The 15,863-nt window shown below is 46.0% G+C and overlaps 1 protein-coding gene across 16 annotated transcripts in view; it reads right to left on the bottom strand.

The window, feature by feature from the left end:
* The window catches only part of LOC135241428 (peripheral plasma membrane protein CASK-like), a 154,078-nt gene that overhangs the window by 50,954 nt on the left and 87,261 nt on the right, over nt 1-15,863 (bottom strand). For all 16 annotated transcript variants that reach the window (XM_064311834.1, XM_064311841.1, XM_064311845.1 and 13 more), the window contains exons 3-5: nt 12,820-12,925; nt 8,898-8,975; nt 1,755-1,827 (exon numbers count right to left, since the gene is read on the bottom strand). In XM_064311834.1, the coding sequence (XP_064167904.1) occupies nt 1,755-1,827; nt 8,898-8,975; nt 12,820-12,925 (257 nt within the window). The remainder of the gene's footprint in view (nt 1-1,754; nt 1,828-8,897; nt 8,976-12,819; nt 12,926-15,863) is intronic.

Here is a 15,863-nt window from a genome sequence, read left to right as displayed (position 1 = left end):
AAAACTTTATGTTATGGCTTTCGGCCACCTGCTATCTCTTGGATGGAGAGTTATCTGACCTCAAGAGTTCATTTCAGAGGCAGTTTTCGTGGAAGCAGGTGTCTAGACGGCGGCGTACCACAGGGTACCTGCCTAGGGCCCCTGCAATTCTTTCTCTTAACCAATGATATTCCTTCTGCTGTATAATAATTTTAAAATTATTTGTCAACGAATGGTTTTTCTTTAAATCTTTTTTTGTCTTTCATTCTGTCTTGCCTTATCACATTTTGCTTGTCCTGTTATTAGTGACATTACTTTGTAAGGATTCTATTCTTACCCTCAAATATTTCATTGACAATTTATTCTAATTTTTAATCTTTTGTCTTAGGTTGTGCATGTTTCATGTGGACCACAGGAAGACTAGTAATACTACTTTAATAATAATAATAATAATAATAATAATAATAATAATAATGATAATAATAATAATAATAGGGTTCCAGCATCTTTGCTGCTTGGATCCCTAAAAACCCCAGAAAGTGAACCACTCATACATTTTTCTCTGTGACTTCCTGCTTACACAAAATATAATCTCTCAATCTCTTCCGTCCCTCGAGCCCACAGTCACACATAAGCCCACATATCAGTGACAGCTTCACCAGTAAACAGCTGAAGTTTACAGTACAAAATTGATACTCGGGAAGTATAAGGTAACACTGAAATGAGAGAAGCCAAGCGATTTTGTTCATCTAACTTGACGATCCTCACGGGCTTCACTGACCATTTCGAGAGACTAAGAAATAACAAAGACAGATTGGAGTAGTTCTTAACCCTATACAAAGCATAATTTCATTAGGACCACCCAGCAACGGCTTGCTTTACACCTTAGTTGATCTTGTCCAAAAAAAAAAAAAAAAAGTACACAAAAGAATAACCAGAACTTACAGAAAAAACTCATGTAGAGGCACTTAAAAGAAGGCCTGGGGAGGCACAAGTCGCTAATCATATAGTATAATGAGTGTTAACGTTAATTCATTAGGCTGGCTGCAGATCTCAAGATTAATTCTGTCAGCAGAAGGCATGGGTGGAACCGAGTTAAGCTCTCACACCACTCCCACACTGAAGGTACTTCACCAAAACACACAGAGCTATTGGCCTACACGTGAAACAGGGGGAGGCTATGGGTGGCCATCAGGGTTACTGGGCATCAGGGCTATTGGGCATATGACTGGCTGTAATGGAACACATGAGATATTGATAATCTACCACATTACACTACAGTTAGTTCCAGCCGCGCACTGTTAATGGGCCGAGATGCGTTCGAGTGCTGATATGAGTGCTGCGTTTATAGTATAACATCACTTGGACCTCAACACCGGCCAGGATCAATCCGCATTGTTTGCGTTAGATTGCTACGCCTATGACCGCATCACACCTGTGCTGATGTAGCCTACACCATAACATACTCTCATGTGATATTGCTCAATCATATGCCACCAATGTTGAGCTGCCAGTTCAGATCTAGTACCAGATCCAGACTGTGGGACCAATCTGCACACTGGAATAAGCCTTCAGGGGATGGTCCATCCAGGCTGGTAGAACCTTTGAGAATCAGCCTCAAACACAGTAGCAGATTCACTGTGGAATGCAGACAAGTGACATGCCAAGATGGGCTCAATGGTCCGTTGCTATTTTATGTTCCCACACTTTTAATACTTTAACCGCGGACAGCATTGCAACTGTCAAGGACCAACATTCACAAAGAAGCGACCTACCTTGACGTCACGATGAATGACGTTGTTGTCATGGCAATACCGCAGCGCCTCGAGGATCTGCCGCATGTAGTGGCTGAAAGAGACAGGAAAAGCAGAGAAGGAATCTGTTTTTAGTCAAACCTACTTCCCAGAGTACACTGCTGAGACTGGCCTTCATTGGAAATAATTTTTTTCTTAACTCTATAAAGGCCAGTACAAGACCAGACCTGGGTCAAATACGTATTTGTTTTGGATTCAAATACTCTACTTCTATGCTTTACTGATCTTGTCTGGTGTATTGGAACCAATGAAATACTCTCAAAAAGTGCAAACCCTGCCTTCTGGTCATATTGGCGGGCTCAGTTACACCAGGCAAGATCAATAGAGCACAGAAAGGCATTTGAATCCAAAACCAATACGCCTTTGACCCAGGTCTGTTTCAGACCAAAGATTTGCAACACGACAAGCTGCAACTGGTGGCTCCTTGCATCGCATGGTTTGCAACATCCTAAAACTGACCCATTCACAACAAATGCAACGAGATGAGACATTGCTTATGGTTACCATAGCAACAATTCTCTCCACTCCCTTATTTTACGGTTACTTTATTGTTGGCCGCAACATTAATAATAATAATAATAATAATAATAATAATAATAATAAATTTATTTTATATAGTGCTTTTCATGTTCTCAAAGATGCTTTACAATAAATGGTACATACATACATACATACATACAATGAAACATACAATTGAGAGAGAAAAAAAAAAGGAGGGGGTGTGAGAGGGGGAAGTCATTCATATTCATATGTCAATATAGTGAAAATAGCGATAGTGAAATGCTTGCTGTAGCGTCAGTATTACTAATAAATGCAAGGCTTTTCAAGAGACGAAGACCCAGACCTTGGCGCAGGCCGTGGGTGCTTCAGCACCTGATACATGGAGCGTATGCACCCGTTGTGCACCCGTGAGCAGCGTGTGCACCCAGAAGGCTGATTCAGAGGCAAAATACAAATTGATTGGCAAGAAAAACTTAACTATTGCACTTGCGAATGTTGCATTCTAAAACTCGCCACCTCTGATTAAGAGAAGAGGAATCACCTGCAGTGGCAAGCGCCTTCATCAGACTTTCTGACTTCACACTGAGTTCACAGTGCTGTAGCTCCTCTCTGCAACATTCTAAAACGGTTTGCGTCATCAATCTTTGGTCTGAACTGTGCTTAAGGTGTAAGATCAAATGGTAAATGGCAAATGGACTGCATTTATATAGCGCTTTTATCCAAAGAGCTTTACAATTGATGCCTCTCATTCACCCATTCACACACACACACACACACACACCAACGGTAAAAGGCTGCCATGCAAGGTACCAACCAGCTCGTTGGGAGCAATTAGGCGATAGGTGTCTTGCTCAGGGGCACTTCGACGCGCCCAGGGCAGGGGATCGAACTGGCAACCCTCCGACTGCCAGACAACCGCTCTTACCTCCTGAGCTATGTCACCCCAAAAGTATTGAAAGCAATGGAGGTCCAGAACACTTACTCAAAATTCTGAAAGAATTATTCCAAAAAAACTACTCTTCAAAGGGTTAATTCACCTGCCTGGTCACACAAAGGTTAAGTAAATATAAAATAAAGACTGCTAGCCAGCTCACTTTAAGCCCTGTGCTTCAGGGGGCGCCAGAGAACACATATTTCAATCAACAGATCCTTCAGCTGTTAAGTGCTAAAGCGCTGGGCTGCAAGTCAGGATAAAATCCTCCATCACTCCACCGCTGTCTGGTAACGTAAGGACACACTGTTCTGTGAGCTGGCCAGTATCTCGCAGCCTGCGCCCAACTCCAACAGAATGCAATTTGTGCAACGTGTGCGTAGATTCAGCTTACAAAAGCTCCTCTGTAATTTTGAAGAGTGCAGACAAGCCCGCATCTCAAACCCCCCCCCACCTGCTGCAGTCCTCCACCTGGTACAGGCACCGACTCTGAAACACTTCAGGTACAGCTGGCAGGCGTACTGTATATACTTGACTGACCAGAAGGGGTCGCTGTTGTGCGATGAGACAAAGACATGTCCCACCAACCGATATCCCTTCACTTCCAGGTGAAGCTACGGCCAATTATGTACAGTAGGCAGTTCTGGCACTGGCTGGATTTCATACAAGACTGTGGGGGCCATCTACACATTAGAACTTTCAACACTGCCATAACAAAATAAGACATCCGGCAGAGTGAACAGGAAATTAAGTATTGGCTAACAACCAGGCAAAATATAATGGTCTCTCTAGTAATTACCTCACCATTTTATCATTTTAAACAACTTGGGATGGAGAGATAAAACGTAACTGTGACCAATGATGTGAATCACATTTAATAAGAAAACATTACAGTAATTCGCCAAACAAAGCAATAAGCAATAAGCTTGGTTAATCAGTCATAAGCTTAAACAACTGGTAGAGCGCCCAAGTATTGCAGGCACTATCACATTGGAGTGGTGATAAATTGTACAAATAAATGAGATGCAGTGTCATTTTATTTCTGACTAGAGCGCTAAAAACATAGTAACACGAGTATGCAACAAAAGTGATGAATTTTTAAACGGAGCGAGCAACAGGTAAAGCTTGAAATTCGTTACGCCACTCGGACGCGTACTCTCGCAATAAAGCATCTTCCGCTCCAGTCGCAGGTGTAATAGCACCGCCATTATTATTTCATCAGGTTACTACGCTGCTTGAACGCTGCCAAAATGTTCCTTGCTCCGCGGAAAACGTTCAGGAGCAGAACAGGCCATTCACTGAAAGCTTGTGCAACTAAGAGGAAAATTTTGGGCCATATAAAAAAAAAATAAAAAAAAAGCACAGCTCAGCAAAATGAGTTTAAAAAGTGCAATCCTCAGAACTGCTGGAAGAAAAAAAGCCATCGAAGGGTAATTATTATGCATGAAACCACAGCCTGATTTCTCTTCCGCTTTTCGGACCAGATTGAGTCCATTCTTCTGTGTCATAGGAAAGCCCCACATGTCCAAAGTACACCTTTAATGTGAGATCAAATCACAGCTCTCACCATTGAGGTGGAAGGCCACGTAAGCACTTTTTATATAAATAAATCTAACGTTCAGTAACAGTTTCAGATGGGATAAGTTCCCTCTGCTGGTCATTATCATTATAAAGACAGTTGTGTAGGCAGGGTTGTATATAGCTCACTCTATGGACCTTTTTTTTAGTATAATGGGAAGTGTGTATTTTAACCTTTAGTCAAAACAAGGCGTGCTAATGCCCAATGTTAATGTTCACTGCATATCGATATTTTTGTGCTTTCATATGCCGCTAATGCCGCTAACTCCACCATCTCGTACGCGCACGCACACACACTTCCATGACATCTAGCTACAGCAAGGACCACAACGGAAATAAGCCTTGTGACTCTTGTGTTATCCTTGGTGCTCTTTTAATTGTGCATGTACATTGGTGTTTGCAACCATGCAATTGTCGTTTTAAAGTGAATCGTCAAATAAATAAACTAAACTAAAAACTAAACTATCCCGGGGTTGATTCTGGAGTGTGAATCAAACGCCGTTCCCAACAGACACGCTGACGATACTCAGACTCTCAGCTGTGACCCCTGCCTGACCCCCCCCCCTCCGTAACACACAAAACCACTGAGCGGGAAGAGAGGTCCTTAGCACAGCACTCCAGGAAACACAACGTTCTAACGCAACACTGAAGCAACACTGCGAGAACGTTTTGCGGTAGCTGGGATGTTATGTTTCTAAAAAAAAAAAAAAAATGAATGAGGTGCGAGCTGATCTTCAGTTCATGTGCATTAATTTTGTAGTTGGTTAAATTGAAAGTAGTGGGTATTGTTATCATTTACAGAGTGCAGGGTGAGGACTACACAATCTTCAATTTTCAATGAGACCCCCATGTTAGTTCCTGAATACAAATAGGCACTGTTCCAAATGAGAAATAAAAAAGGAACTAAACTAAAATGTAACTTTTCTCCCATTTATAATTGGCTGAGCACAGACTTATAAGACTCCAGGGCGACGATCCATTAAGATGAACTCAAACTTGCCAGAAATGAGTATGAACCTCGCTTTTGTTCCCCTTTGAATGCGATCACTGCACAACACACGGCATAATTAAACTCAAAGTTTTCACTTCAGCTTCTATGAAGAAGCACACACACACACACACACACACACACACACACACACACCATAGAGGAAATACACAGTACAGTACAACACAACACAAAAGGAAATACAATAACTGCACGTACTAAAATGAAGTACATACAGAGATCCTAAAATTAAGAACCGATAACCTCAATTCCAACGCAACATTTGCAAGTTTGAAAGGCTCAATTTCGACTGCCCCAGGACTTTGATCATTCCATCGCCTGCCCACCGGGGGAGTCGTAATTATCAGAAGGCTGTAAACACAGCTGGGAAAGACACAAATTGTCCCACGGCCTGGAGATTGCCGTGGGACAGTCTCGTGACCCCCCCCAACCAACACTTGCAGCCAGGAGGAACAGATGGCCTTAAATTTGCCACAGGGCAGAAAGGAGAACCGGGTTGACCATCACCTAACACAGGAGATTTTGTAACACAAAGACATGCAGGCACGCAGACCTGTGATGAGATGGTATAGGGAAGGTATGAAAAATATATATTTATAGATATATGTGTCTTGCCAACATAAGTGTTTGGATTATAAAAAGACCACCACCATGGGCCATCCAAGAGAACGACCGATAAAAGTATAAGATCACAGCCATCATAAAAAGTATCTTATTGCTGTCACTAGATTGTAATGGTTCCCCTGTGTCTATAGGAGATAGGGGATATAATGCATTGTTCTCTCTCCCTAGATGAGTGGGGGGGTCTCTTGGTGGTGGGTGTTACAGGCCTATCTCTAACAGGACCTTATTTGGGCACACAAAGGGAAGTGTTTCATGTGGAAGGCTTGTTCAGGATCGTATTTACATTAAATTTAAGGGAATTCAAGGGTAAGGGAAGTCCAAACAAACATTCAGGGAGAATCGCCTCAACAGTTCTCCTGGTACCATAGTCTTCTGGTACAAGCGTGTAATTTCCTCTCTGTATGTAATAACGGTCTTATAATGTTTGTCTTGCTTTGTAGGTCAAATGTTCACCTTTTACCAGCCTCATTAGAACTGCCAATCCTTGATTATCGCCAACTGACATATCGAGCCACTATAAACCGCTTTCCCCTTTTTCAGCATGTCTAAAGTACGCGGTTGGCGTATACGCCGACCACAGTGCGCATCTCCACGAGAACCAACGAGTGTACTGATTATTCGGTTTCGGTTCAGGGGTAGAACCGCAATACGGGTTACTCACTAGGGCCTAGTGATAGTTTCAGTGGCTGAAAGTGCAGCTGCTCTCGGACAGATTTAAATTTCAGTGTCCAGACGGATACCAGTATTATTTCATATTGGGTTATGGTAAAAGTATAGCATTATAACTCGGTTCTAGTCTGGGATATTTAGATCTCACTTTAGGGAGATCTAAAGTGAGATCTAAATAGCTAAGCAGTAACCTTAGCGAGGGCTCCCTGGTTCAGCCGTTAGTTTCAGTACCCAGACAAACATACTGTTCCCAGGTTAAAGCTGCTAACGCATAGCACAAAAATATTATCTGCAAGATTCCCGGATGAGTAGCACCTTTATCTGCTAGGATAGAATGCCTTGGTGTCTGAGAACAATTACAAGAATGCCTGACAGCAGGAGATAGTCTTTCTCTCTGGGATATGTAGTCTTGCTGCCCCTTATTTCAGCCCAACCCGGTCAATGCACGTATACGCAATCCCCATATTCACACAGGCATCCACGTTTTTAAGTTAATGGAGTCCGATGAAACTGTCTTCCTCCCTGTGACCATGTCTAAATCATCGCAAGTGAACAAAAGACCAGGAAGAGAGTGGAAATTTTAGCGACTGCATAATGAGGAAAAATCAACAAAAAATAACAGAAGCTCACAAACAGGCATTTCTCTCCAGTGACATCCTTTGAAGCAACATAAAACTAAAAATATTAGGTGTGTGCGTGCTTCTCAGCACTACGAAACTTGATGTATTATTTGCAGTGGTTTGTCGGAATGTGTTATTTCCTCTTTACTGGAATGACGGTAAAAGCTTTGCATGTCAAAAGAACAGCTGGCCTTGTAATGCGATTACTTCTGTGTTAGAAAACACACAAGTGTTGAGAGGAACAAAAAGCTACACAACACATGATGTGCAAAGCCACTGCAGAAGCCTCTCTTTATCAGTAATAACCTCAAGCCTGATCAGGTTGATAGCCAATTGGAAAAAAGCCCACCCAATATCTGGGGGTGGTGCTTATACACTGGTCAGTTACTACTTCTGATGAATCATGATGTCATCATGGGGGTGCTCTAGGTGAACGTGACAACACAGAGCAATGCTAGTGGTGCATCAGTTAAATCACTTACCAGCCAGATATAATCAGCTGAAACCAATCAAATCACAGGACTTCTAGCGGCAAGCAGTTTCTAAATTTGTAACTTCTCTTTGCAGATGTTTTTTTTTTTTTTTTTTTTTGGGTAGAAGACTGCGGTTTCTACATCACAAGACAAACATTACTGCGGTTAATATTCACAAATCTGCGCTTCATTTCCTCTAGTCCGGTGATCAGGAAACACGTAAAAAGAACAGAAACAGGGTTCCCTCCTGAGATCAAGAGCAGGAATCAATGGAATGAATTTCCCTGCAGTGGCTGTGCTAATGGCCCTGTTAAGGAGCAGTGAGCCCAACGCAGCCTTAAGGAGATAATGCGCGACATAGCTCAGGAGGTAAGAGCGGTTGTCCGGCAGTCGGAGGGTTGCCGGTTCGATCCCCCGCCCTGGGCGTGCTGAAGCGTCCCCTGAGCAAGACACCTAACCCCTAACTGCTCCCAACGAGCTGATTGGTACCTTGCATGGCAGCCTGTCACCGTTGGTGTGTGAGTGTGTGTGAATGGGTGAATGAGAGGCATCAATTGTAAATCGCTTTGGATAAGAGCGCTATATGAATGCAGTCCATGTTCCATTTACCATAACGCAGCACACGCTGGCAATGGACTGTGTCACTCCATTCAAAGATGGAAAGAACAGCGGCGCAAAAAAAAAAAAGAAGAATCATACCTGGCGACTGCTTCGCTGTAGACGAAACCGGCGTCCGCCCTCTTCACGATCTCGAAGCAGAGATCGGCGCCATCCATACTGCGGGGGGAGAGAGAGAGATGGGGAGGTGGGGGTGAGGGGAGGGGTAGTGGTGGGGTGAGGTGGTGGGGGGAGAAACAGATAAGCATGGGATCATGGGAGAGACAGAGCCATGGCTTGTGAACTTTCAGAACAAATCAATACGCTGTCAGCCCGTCTCCAGCTCGGTGAGTAACGCCACCGTCAGCACAGTGGCTTTTTTGGCGGTAGCGGGATCTCGGCGTGACGGAGCGGACTCTTCACGAGCAGCGCGGGCGTCCCCACGGATACGCAGCGTCCGCGAGGTCCGGAGAGCCGTTTCTGACGGGACTCGGGCGAAAAAAGAAATCCATATATTCTCCAGCTGCGCCGGGAGAGATAAGCGCGCCGTCCTGCCAGAGTTTCTGTGCGGAAGGGTTCGAGGTTCCGATAAGTGCAGGGACGAGCGGAAACCTGTCAGGGGGAAACGAACGCGTGGCACGGACCCCGTTCTGGAGTTCTGTTGAAGGAAACCATGGGGCTGTGCCGGGAGCATTACAGCCACACAGCGCGTACGTTTTATTCATTGATTTATTTATTCTTACGTCGAAGGCAGTCGCACCAGGAGTTGAAGTTTAAAGAAGTTGTCGTCACTCAGAAAGAATGACATAATCCAAGTGTCAAAACAAAAAAATCACAGTTCAACAATAGTCTTCAGGAATTATTATTTACCCTTCCAACAGTATTTTTGGAATGTTTTTTTTTTGGAAGTCATTGTTCTAGAACTCACTTTCAAATATCAGTACTGATTGTTAAATCATCGTTAGAATGTCCACGTAAAAGCATTCCAATCACATATTTGTGATCTGAAGGCTTAAAAGTGAAAAAGTATAGCAGACAGTCAACAGTACGTTAGTACAATAGACAGTGATGGCTAATGCAGCGAAGTCAGGAATATCTAACTTAAAATCACTGCACACACGTCCCTCTAATGGCAGCTTTTACTTTAACACAGTTCCCATCTTTTCTAGGGCTGTTCTAACCAGGTGCCGGAGAGCTGCAGTGCCTACAGGCTTTGGTTCCAACGAGGGACACAACCCCCTCACCCACCCAGAAAACTGGCTCGCCCGAACCAATTTAGCATTCGCGCTCTCTCCAGTGTCAGGCGCCTAATGAGAGCGGGAAAATAACTCCGCTCTGCCACTCTGGAGGACCGGAGTAGCCTTGGACCGCGGCAGCTCATAAGATACGACTTCAGGGCAACCGAACGGCTAATATAAATCCTACAACAATGAACTTCAGTAAAGGAGAGCGAAAGAAGAACGGATGACACACACTTGGTGACTCCCAAGGTCAGTTCACTGAAAGCAGGCTCCACTCCGTATAAGTCGAACGCTTCCCCCCCCCCCATGGAATTTTGTGACAGCTCATAAACGCTCCCGTTTTAATTCAGTCGATATCATGCGCCCGATTCTGAGCTCCCCCTCCCCCCCCTTTGTGATCAAAGCAGCGGCAGAATCTCTGAAGCTGACCCTGACAGGACGCGCCCGGTCTGGATGTGATTATTTCAGGGAACGGCGAACGGTTTTGATGTGGCTCGTGTTATTCGTTCGGGCCCAGAAGGCCGTCGCAGGCACAAAGACCCGATCTTCCATAACGCCTGAGGTCCTGCAGTAAACCGGATCAAGCATGCGGGATTCTCTCATCACCCTTCCATCCGGTGACTTCCATACTGCCTGACGTGGGCAGTGCCTCACATCACCTCCCCCCATCTGAGCAGCCCCTGCAGGAGAGGGCCCTCCTCCTAACGGAAGCAATCAACCTCCGCGAGCAGGCCCACATCAAAGGACGCTTCCCCCCCCCCCTGTCCGCCAGGCACTCGTGGGCTGCTGGGATACCTTCGCCTCGTCCAGTCACGTAATTACGCCTGTACCTCTGAGTCAGGTCTCCTCTTCGCATCCCATCCCGAAAGGGAGGGGTGTGAAAGGGAGCTGGTGGATTGGGAAATCCCAGGCCTGCCCGAAGCAGACTCCACACCACCGGTCCCACCAGTGCACCTCGGCGCCACGGATGAGCTCCAACAGTTTTTATGTGTTCAGTCCCTCAGCTGTGGGCTGTGCTGCCTGTTCAACAGCGAAAATGGGCGACGGTGGGGGGGCTTCTGTACCCCAGACCAGCGCCACAGCCAGCTCCACCCCCTCACCGCAGCCACCCCCCCACCTCCCCCACCCACCACACTCCGCTCCGCTCTCCGACGCTGCCAAGCGGAGAGAAAAGCGACCTGCTGCAACTTTCTATAAAAAGCCGTGAAGAAGAAGAAGCCTTCCTCCTCCTCCGCCGCCACCGCGCCGTCCGGCTCAAAGAGCACCGGTGGAGCGTCACCGACGCGCCCAGGAGCCCCGGCCAATCAGAGCACCCCGTGTCCTCACAACTGAGGAGCTACGCCCCCACCTCTCACCGCCTCGCCAAATCCGTAACCCTGCTCATGAGAGATGGGTAATGAAGCTAGCGGCAGCGCGGGCGGCTCGCATCGAGCCCGTTAGCGAGAGTCGTCAGCGCACCGACCCGCCAAACGCCCCCATCTGCCGCGCTCGGCGCTTTCAACGCCAGGGGGGCCGCACGCAACCCTACAGAAAGGAGCAGGGGCTTCAATAATGAACGCGGCCGGCTAAATTTATCCCTACAGCGTGACGAACCGAGGAGCTACCGTGGAACAGGTGTGCACGCGCGCAAGAGCACGCAAGTAAACAGGCACGCACAGGCACGCACAGGCACGCACAGGCAATCTCGCACTGCCGGGCCTGAACTACAGGCCTGCGACGAATCGAAATTCTGCACCGGGCCGTGTCTCCTCATGCAACGCCTTGTGCACTTCAGGAAACAGAGCACTGACGATTTGATGATCCGGCGAAAACAGAGGCGCCCAGATTGAGTCACACGCGCTCGTCGAGTTCAAGGGCGCGTGCAAATCAGTCAAACCAGACTTAAGTTTTCTGATTTATTTTAACAAACCGAGACTTAAAAAAAAAAAAAAACCAAGAAACATAAGTTAGTAACAGTAAGTACATTTTTGTGGCTGAGCTGGAGGCTGGAGCGTTTTTTTAAAGACAAAGTGAACTTCCACTTCGGGTTTCCTGGCTGCCAGCTTCACAAAGCTCACCGTTTCAATGAGATTAATAAAACACACAGCTATTCCGCGCAGTGAATGAATAGTTCCAGCATCTGGTGACAATGCGCAGTCTGAAGTTTAATGATGATAAAGGAGATTATAATGCGTAAAATGGTCAGTAATTACAGCAGGTCTGCCTCTGGAAGACAAACTGGCTGAAACGCCTTCCTGCATGCTGAACGCAAGTTGCTTTTTCCATTCAGTCATATCCTACAGCGCTGCATAACAATGAATTTTCTTTCTCCCCACTGAATGCAAGATGGTTGCCGCCCTTTTCAAATTGCACTAAAACAGGCCGTACAAATGAATGCGCTTGGCCAAGCAATGACAAATGTGTTGATATATAATTTAAAATTAGTTTCTACATGACATTACAATGGCAGGATGGCCTCAAGCAACAGTTTGTCCTTCCAAGTTAGCTTTGTAAAATAAAGAGGGACTGCTTTTGTTAATGTACAGGAATCACAGTCTTAAATGATAGAATTAACCACCACTCTCTTAGTTCTCTTGACAGTTTCACAGACACAGATTAAGTTTAGTCCTGAACTAAACTGTGTTCGGTATGGAGAATCTCCATTTAAAATAGAATTTAATCTAGGACTAGGCTTAATTTGTGCCTGTGAACGCTGGCCCGTTGTTTTCTGAAGAGGGTCTGAAGAGTATTCCAGGCCCAAACGTCCTGTTCTGCAGTGCGAGGCAGAGACAAGGAACACTCACAACTCAAAGACCATGTAGAGCATCCCATCCGAGCTGTAGGTTTCCAGGAGCTCCACGATGTGCGGGTGCTTGAGCATGTGACATATGCTGGCCTCCCTCTTCAGATCTGTGGAGAGAGTGAGGAAGAGAGAGAGAGAAAGAGAGAGAGAGAGATTGTTATTGTTGTTATCGTTATATATTATTACATTTATCATCATTATAATTGTTATATTATTAGTATGTTACATATCATTTATATGTATGCATTGGCAATAACTACATGTGTATTTCATGCCAACAAAGCAACTTGAATTTAAGAACATTTAAAGAGAAAGAGAGAGACAGACAGAGTGAGTTTGTCAATGTTTCCTATAATGAAATACAGGGAAATTGAGAAATTGACTGTGCAGTGCAACAACTCCACAGTTCCTTGCCGTGGATGAGATGATTTAAAAACTGGTACCAGAACCGGCATCAACAGATGAGTTCTATCTCGTAAATGTCTCGCTACGCTCAAGGATACATGTAAAAGAATTAGAGGTTCGTTTCTCGCTTTCATCCACTTGGAATGGGACGAGAGAGAACGGCATTTAAAAATTAAAAGGCAAGAACGCCGCAGTTACAATACAACAAAATATTTGGTGCTAAATAATTCAAACAAAAACGTCACACGCAATGGGCCCACAGCTATCATCGTTATTATCACCGTACAGCGATCCTTATGAATGGATGCTTGTTTATGTCATGCTCTCATTTCTCATTCACAAAAGACGAACGCCAACAGTCCTCTTCCGCCAAGCTGAGTAGAGGAGGCAAACATGGAGAGCCCGGGAACGCCCTCAGCAGCAGGACCATCCGAGCTGAAACCTTTCCTTGCAGCTAAAAGCCTCATACGCCCCCCCCCCCCACACGGTCGCACCCTCACACAGCGCAAGTTTATCGCTGCTGCATTATTAACAGAATCCGCGTCCGCCCAGCGGATGAGAGTCGGAAGCAGACGGGCGTGAGCCGGGGGTATCTTGTGATTACGAATAGGAACGAGACGCCTCTTAAAATACCTCCCTGTGGGAGAACCCCCCCGCTCTCATTCAAAATGCAGGACCCGTCCGCACGCACACGCACACGCACCTGCCAACGCACGCAGCTCTCTCTGCCGCACACCGCGCCCCCCCCCCCCCCCCCCCCCACCCCGCCCAGCACACCCCCACATATCCCATCCCCCAACTCCGCACTCCCCAGGCCACAACCGCCAGCATGAAAGCAGCCGGGAGTTGGAGCCGATCTTGAAGAAAGCCTCATAAACTCCAAACCCCCGAAGGGAGTGCTGGCAGCACAGTACCAGCATGCTGTGAAATGACTGATAAGGGCCAGTGAGCCAGTCTTTTCCATGGTCGGGGGGGGGAAGAGTTGGGTGAAATAGGGCCTGCATGTATGTGAGCAGCACCACTGCTAAATTCCCCCCAGTGCTCAGCCCAGGTGACGTGGAATCCAGGTTTGGCTTCAAAGGCCGGACAGCTGCTCACAAGGAGGAAATATACCAGCTGGGCTGCTCGGAAGGGGAAATTCGCTTCTTTACCATAAAACAGAATAGAACCAAACTCACCTTAGCACTTCCGCAAAACAGTTTTGTACCTAATGCTGCACACATCACACTTCACACCAGGGATAGGGAAGGGGGTTAAGACGACTGCAAAAGTCTTGACTGACAGGGCCCAAAATCCACGGCCCAAAATACCTGGCGGCGCCCCCGAACCTCGCCCCCATTTTTCTGATCTTACCGCCACAGGTACACACAGTGTGACACTGTTCCACAGTCCGACAGGCAGAAGGGAACTTTCGAGGCTGGTCACCCTTTAAAACATCGACGGGCCACCAAGGTGCGCCCAGCAACCAATCAATAATGGCAGCAAGAATTGTACCAGGTACTGATGTACTGTAGGACATAAAACCCAATCTTTAAATGATTTACGGGAAACATGGCGAAAACTTGCAAGAGCGACTCCACTCCCTTTTTTTACTTCTGTGAATGGCACCAACTTTAGCTTTCTTTTCAGACTGCCTACTGCGTGTGAACAGCAGTTATACTCCAGCTATTTCTGCTTCCTGAAAGACAAGTTCCCATTCCTTTAACGACTGCAGTTCTCAGCAGGCCAATGCTTCACTCTGAATTTCTGAGCGAGCGAGCGAGCAAGCAGGCGAGCAAGCAGCTACCGCAAAGGTTGACGGCTAAATTTGTTGAAATCTACTGCTTTGTTGAGAATATTTTAAACAGTACTGTGCAGCTCCAAAGCACAACACCGCCGCACATCAGTATTGTGGACATGAAAGGAGAAAATGGAACCATAGACTCCCGCCACCCCCTCCGCCCCCCCGCCAAGCAGTCACGACTCCATTTTGTTGGATTTATTAGGGGGATCTTATATGTCACCCAGGCTGTAATGAGCTCTGGGCAGTACTCACTCGTTTGAACTCATAATAGGTGTTGAAAACGGCACCTCTTCTGGAGGAGGTTACAATGGAAATGACTCCGGTTTGAACTTCCTTCGCCTTGGTTCCCCCGAGCGGGGGGGTATTCTGAGCGCTAATGGGCGAGCGTTTCAACACCGGCGGGACACCAAAAATGTCCTCCGTCCAAAATTACCGGTCTGCTTCCATTTTTCAGCACCAGAGAAACAGTGAGTTCATCCTTTTAATCATCCAATGTCAACCTACATTTTGCCCTCACCAAATTATTATGCTGTAACAGTAAAGTTAAATATTAGCGAGCCAAAATACTTTCCTTGCTACTAATATGCATCAGAAACATCCAAAACACGTATAACTGAAGTGAGGTTCATGTCTTGTGCTCATTCGTAAATTCTTAAATACAGATCTTAAATTTACAAACACGCCATTTAACTACTGTGTCAGCCGTCTACAGAAGTGCCACTTTCAGTAAGGGGACTAGCAGAAGTTTGAATGCAGTCTGAACCGGTCTTGCTTAGTTTCGTAGTTTGCTAGCTACTCTTTTTTTTCTGTCCAGTGTAAATATGAGAAGTGTAAAGCATATTGATGGCTAGGTAGTT

This window comes from Anguilla rostrata, chromosome 15 (genome assembly GCF_018555375.3).
Source record: "Anguilla rostrata isolate EN2019 chromosome 15, ASM1855537v3, whole genome shotgun sequence".
Lineage (NCBI taxonomy): Eukaryota > Metazoa > Chordata > Actinopteri > Anguilliformes > Anguillidae > Anguilla > Anguilla rostrata.
The sequence above is the reverse complement of the archived record's forward strand: the minus strand, read 5'-3'. Positions and strand labels throughout refer to the sequence as shown.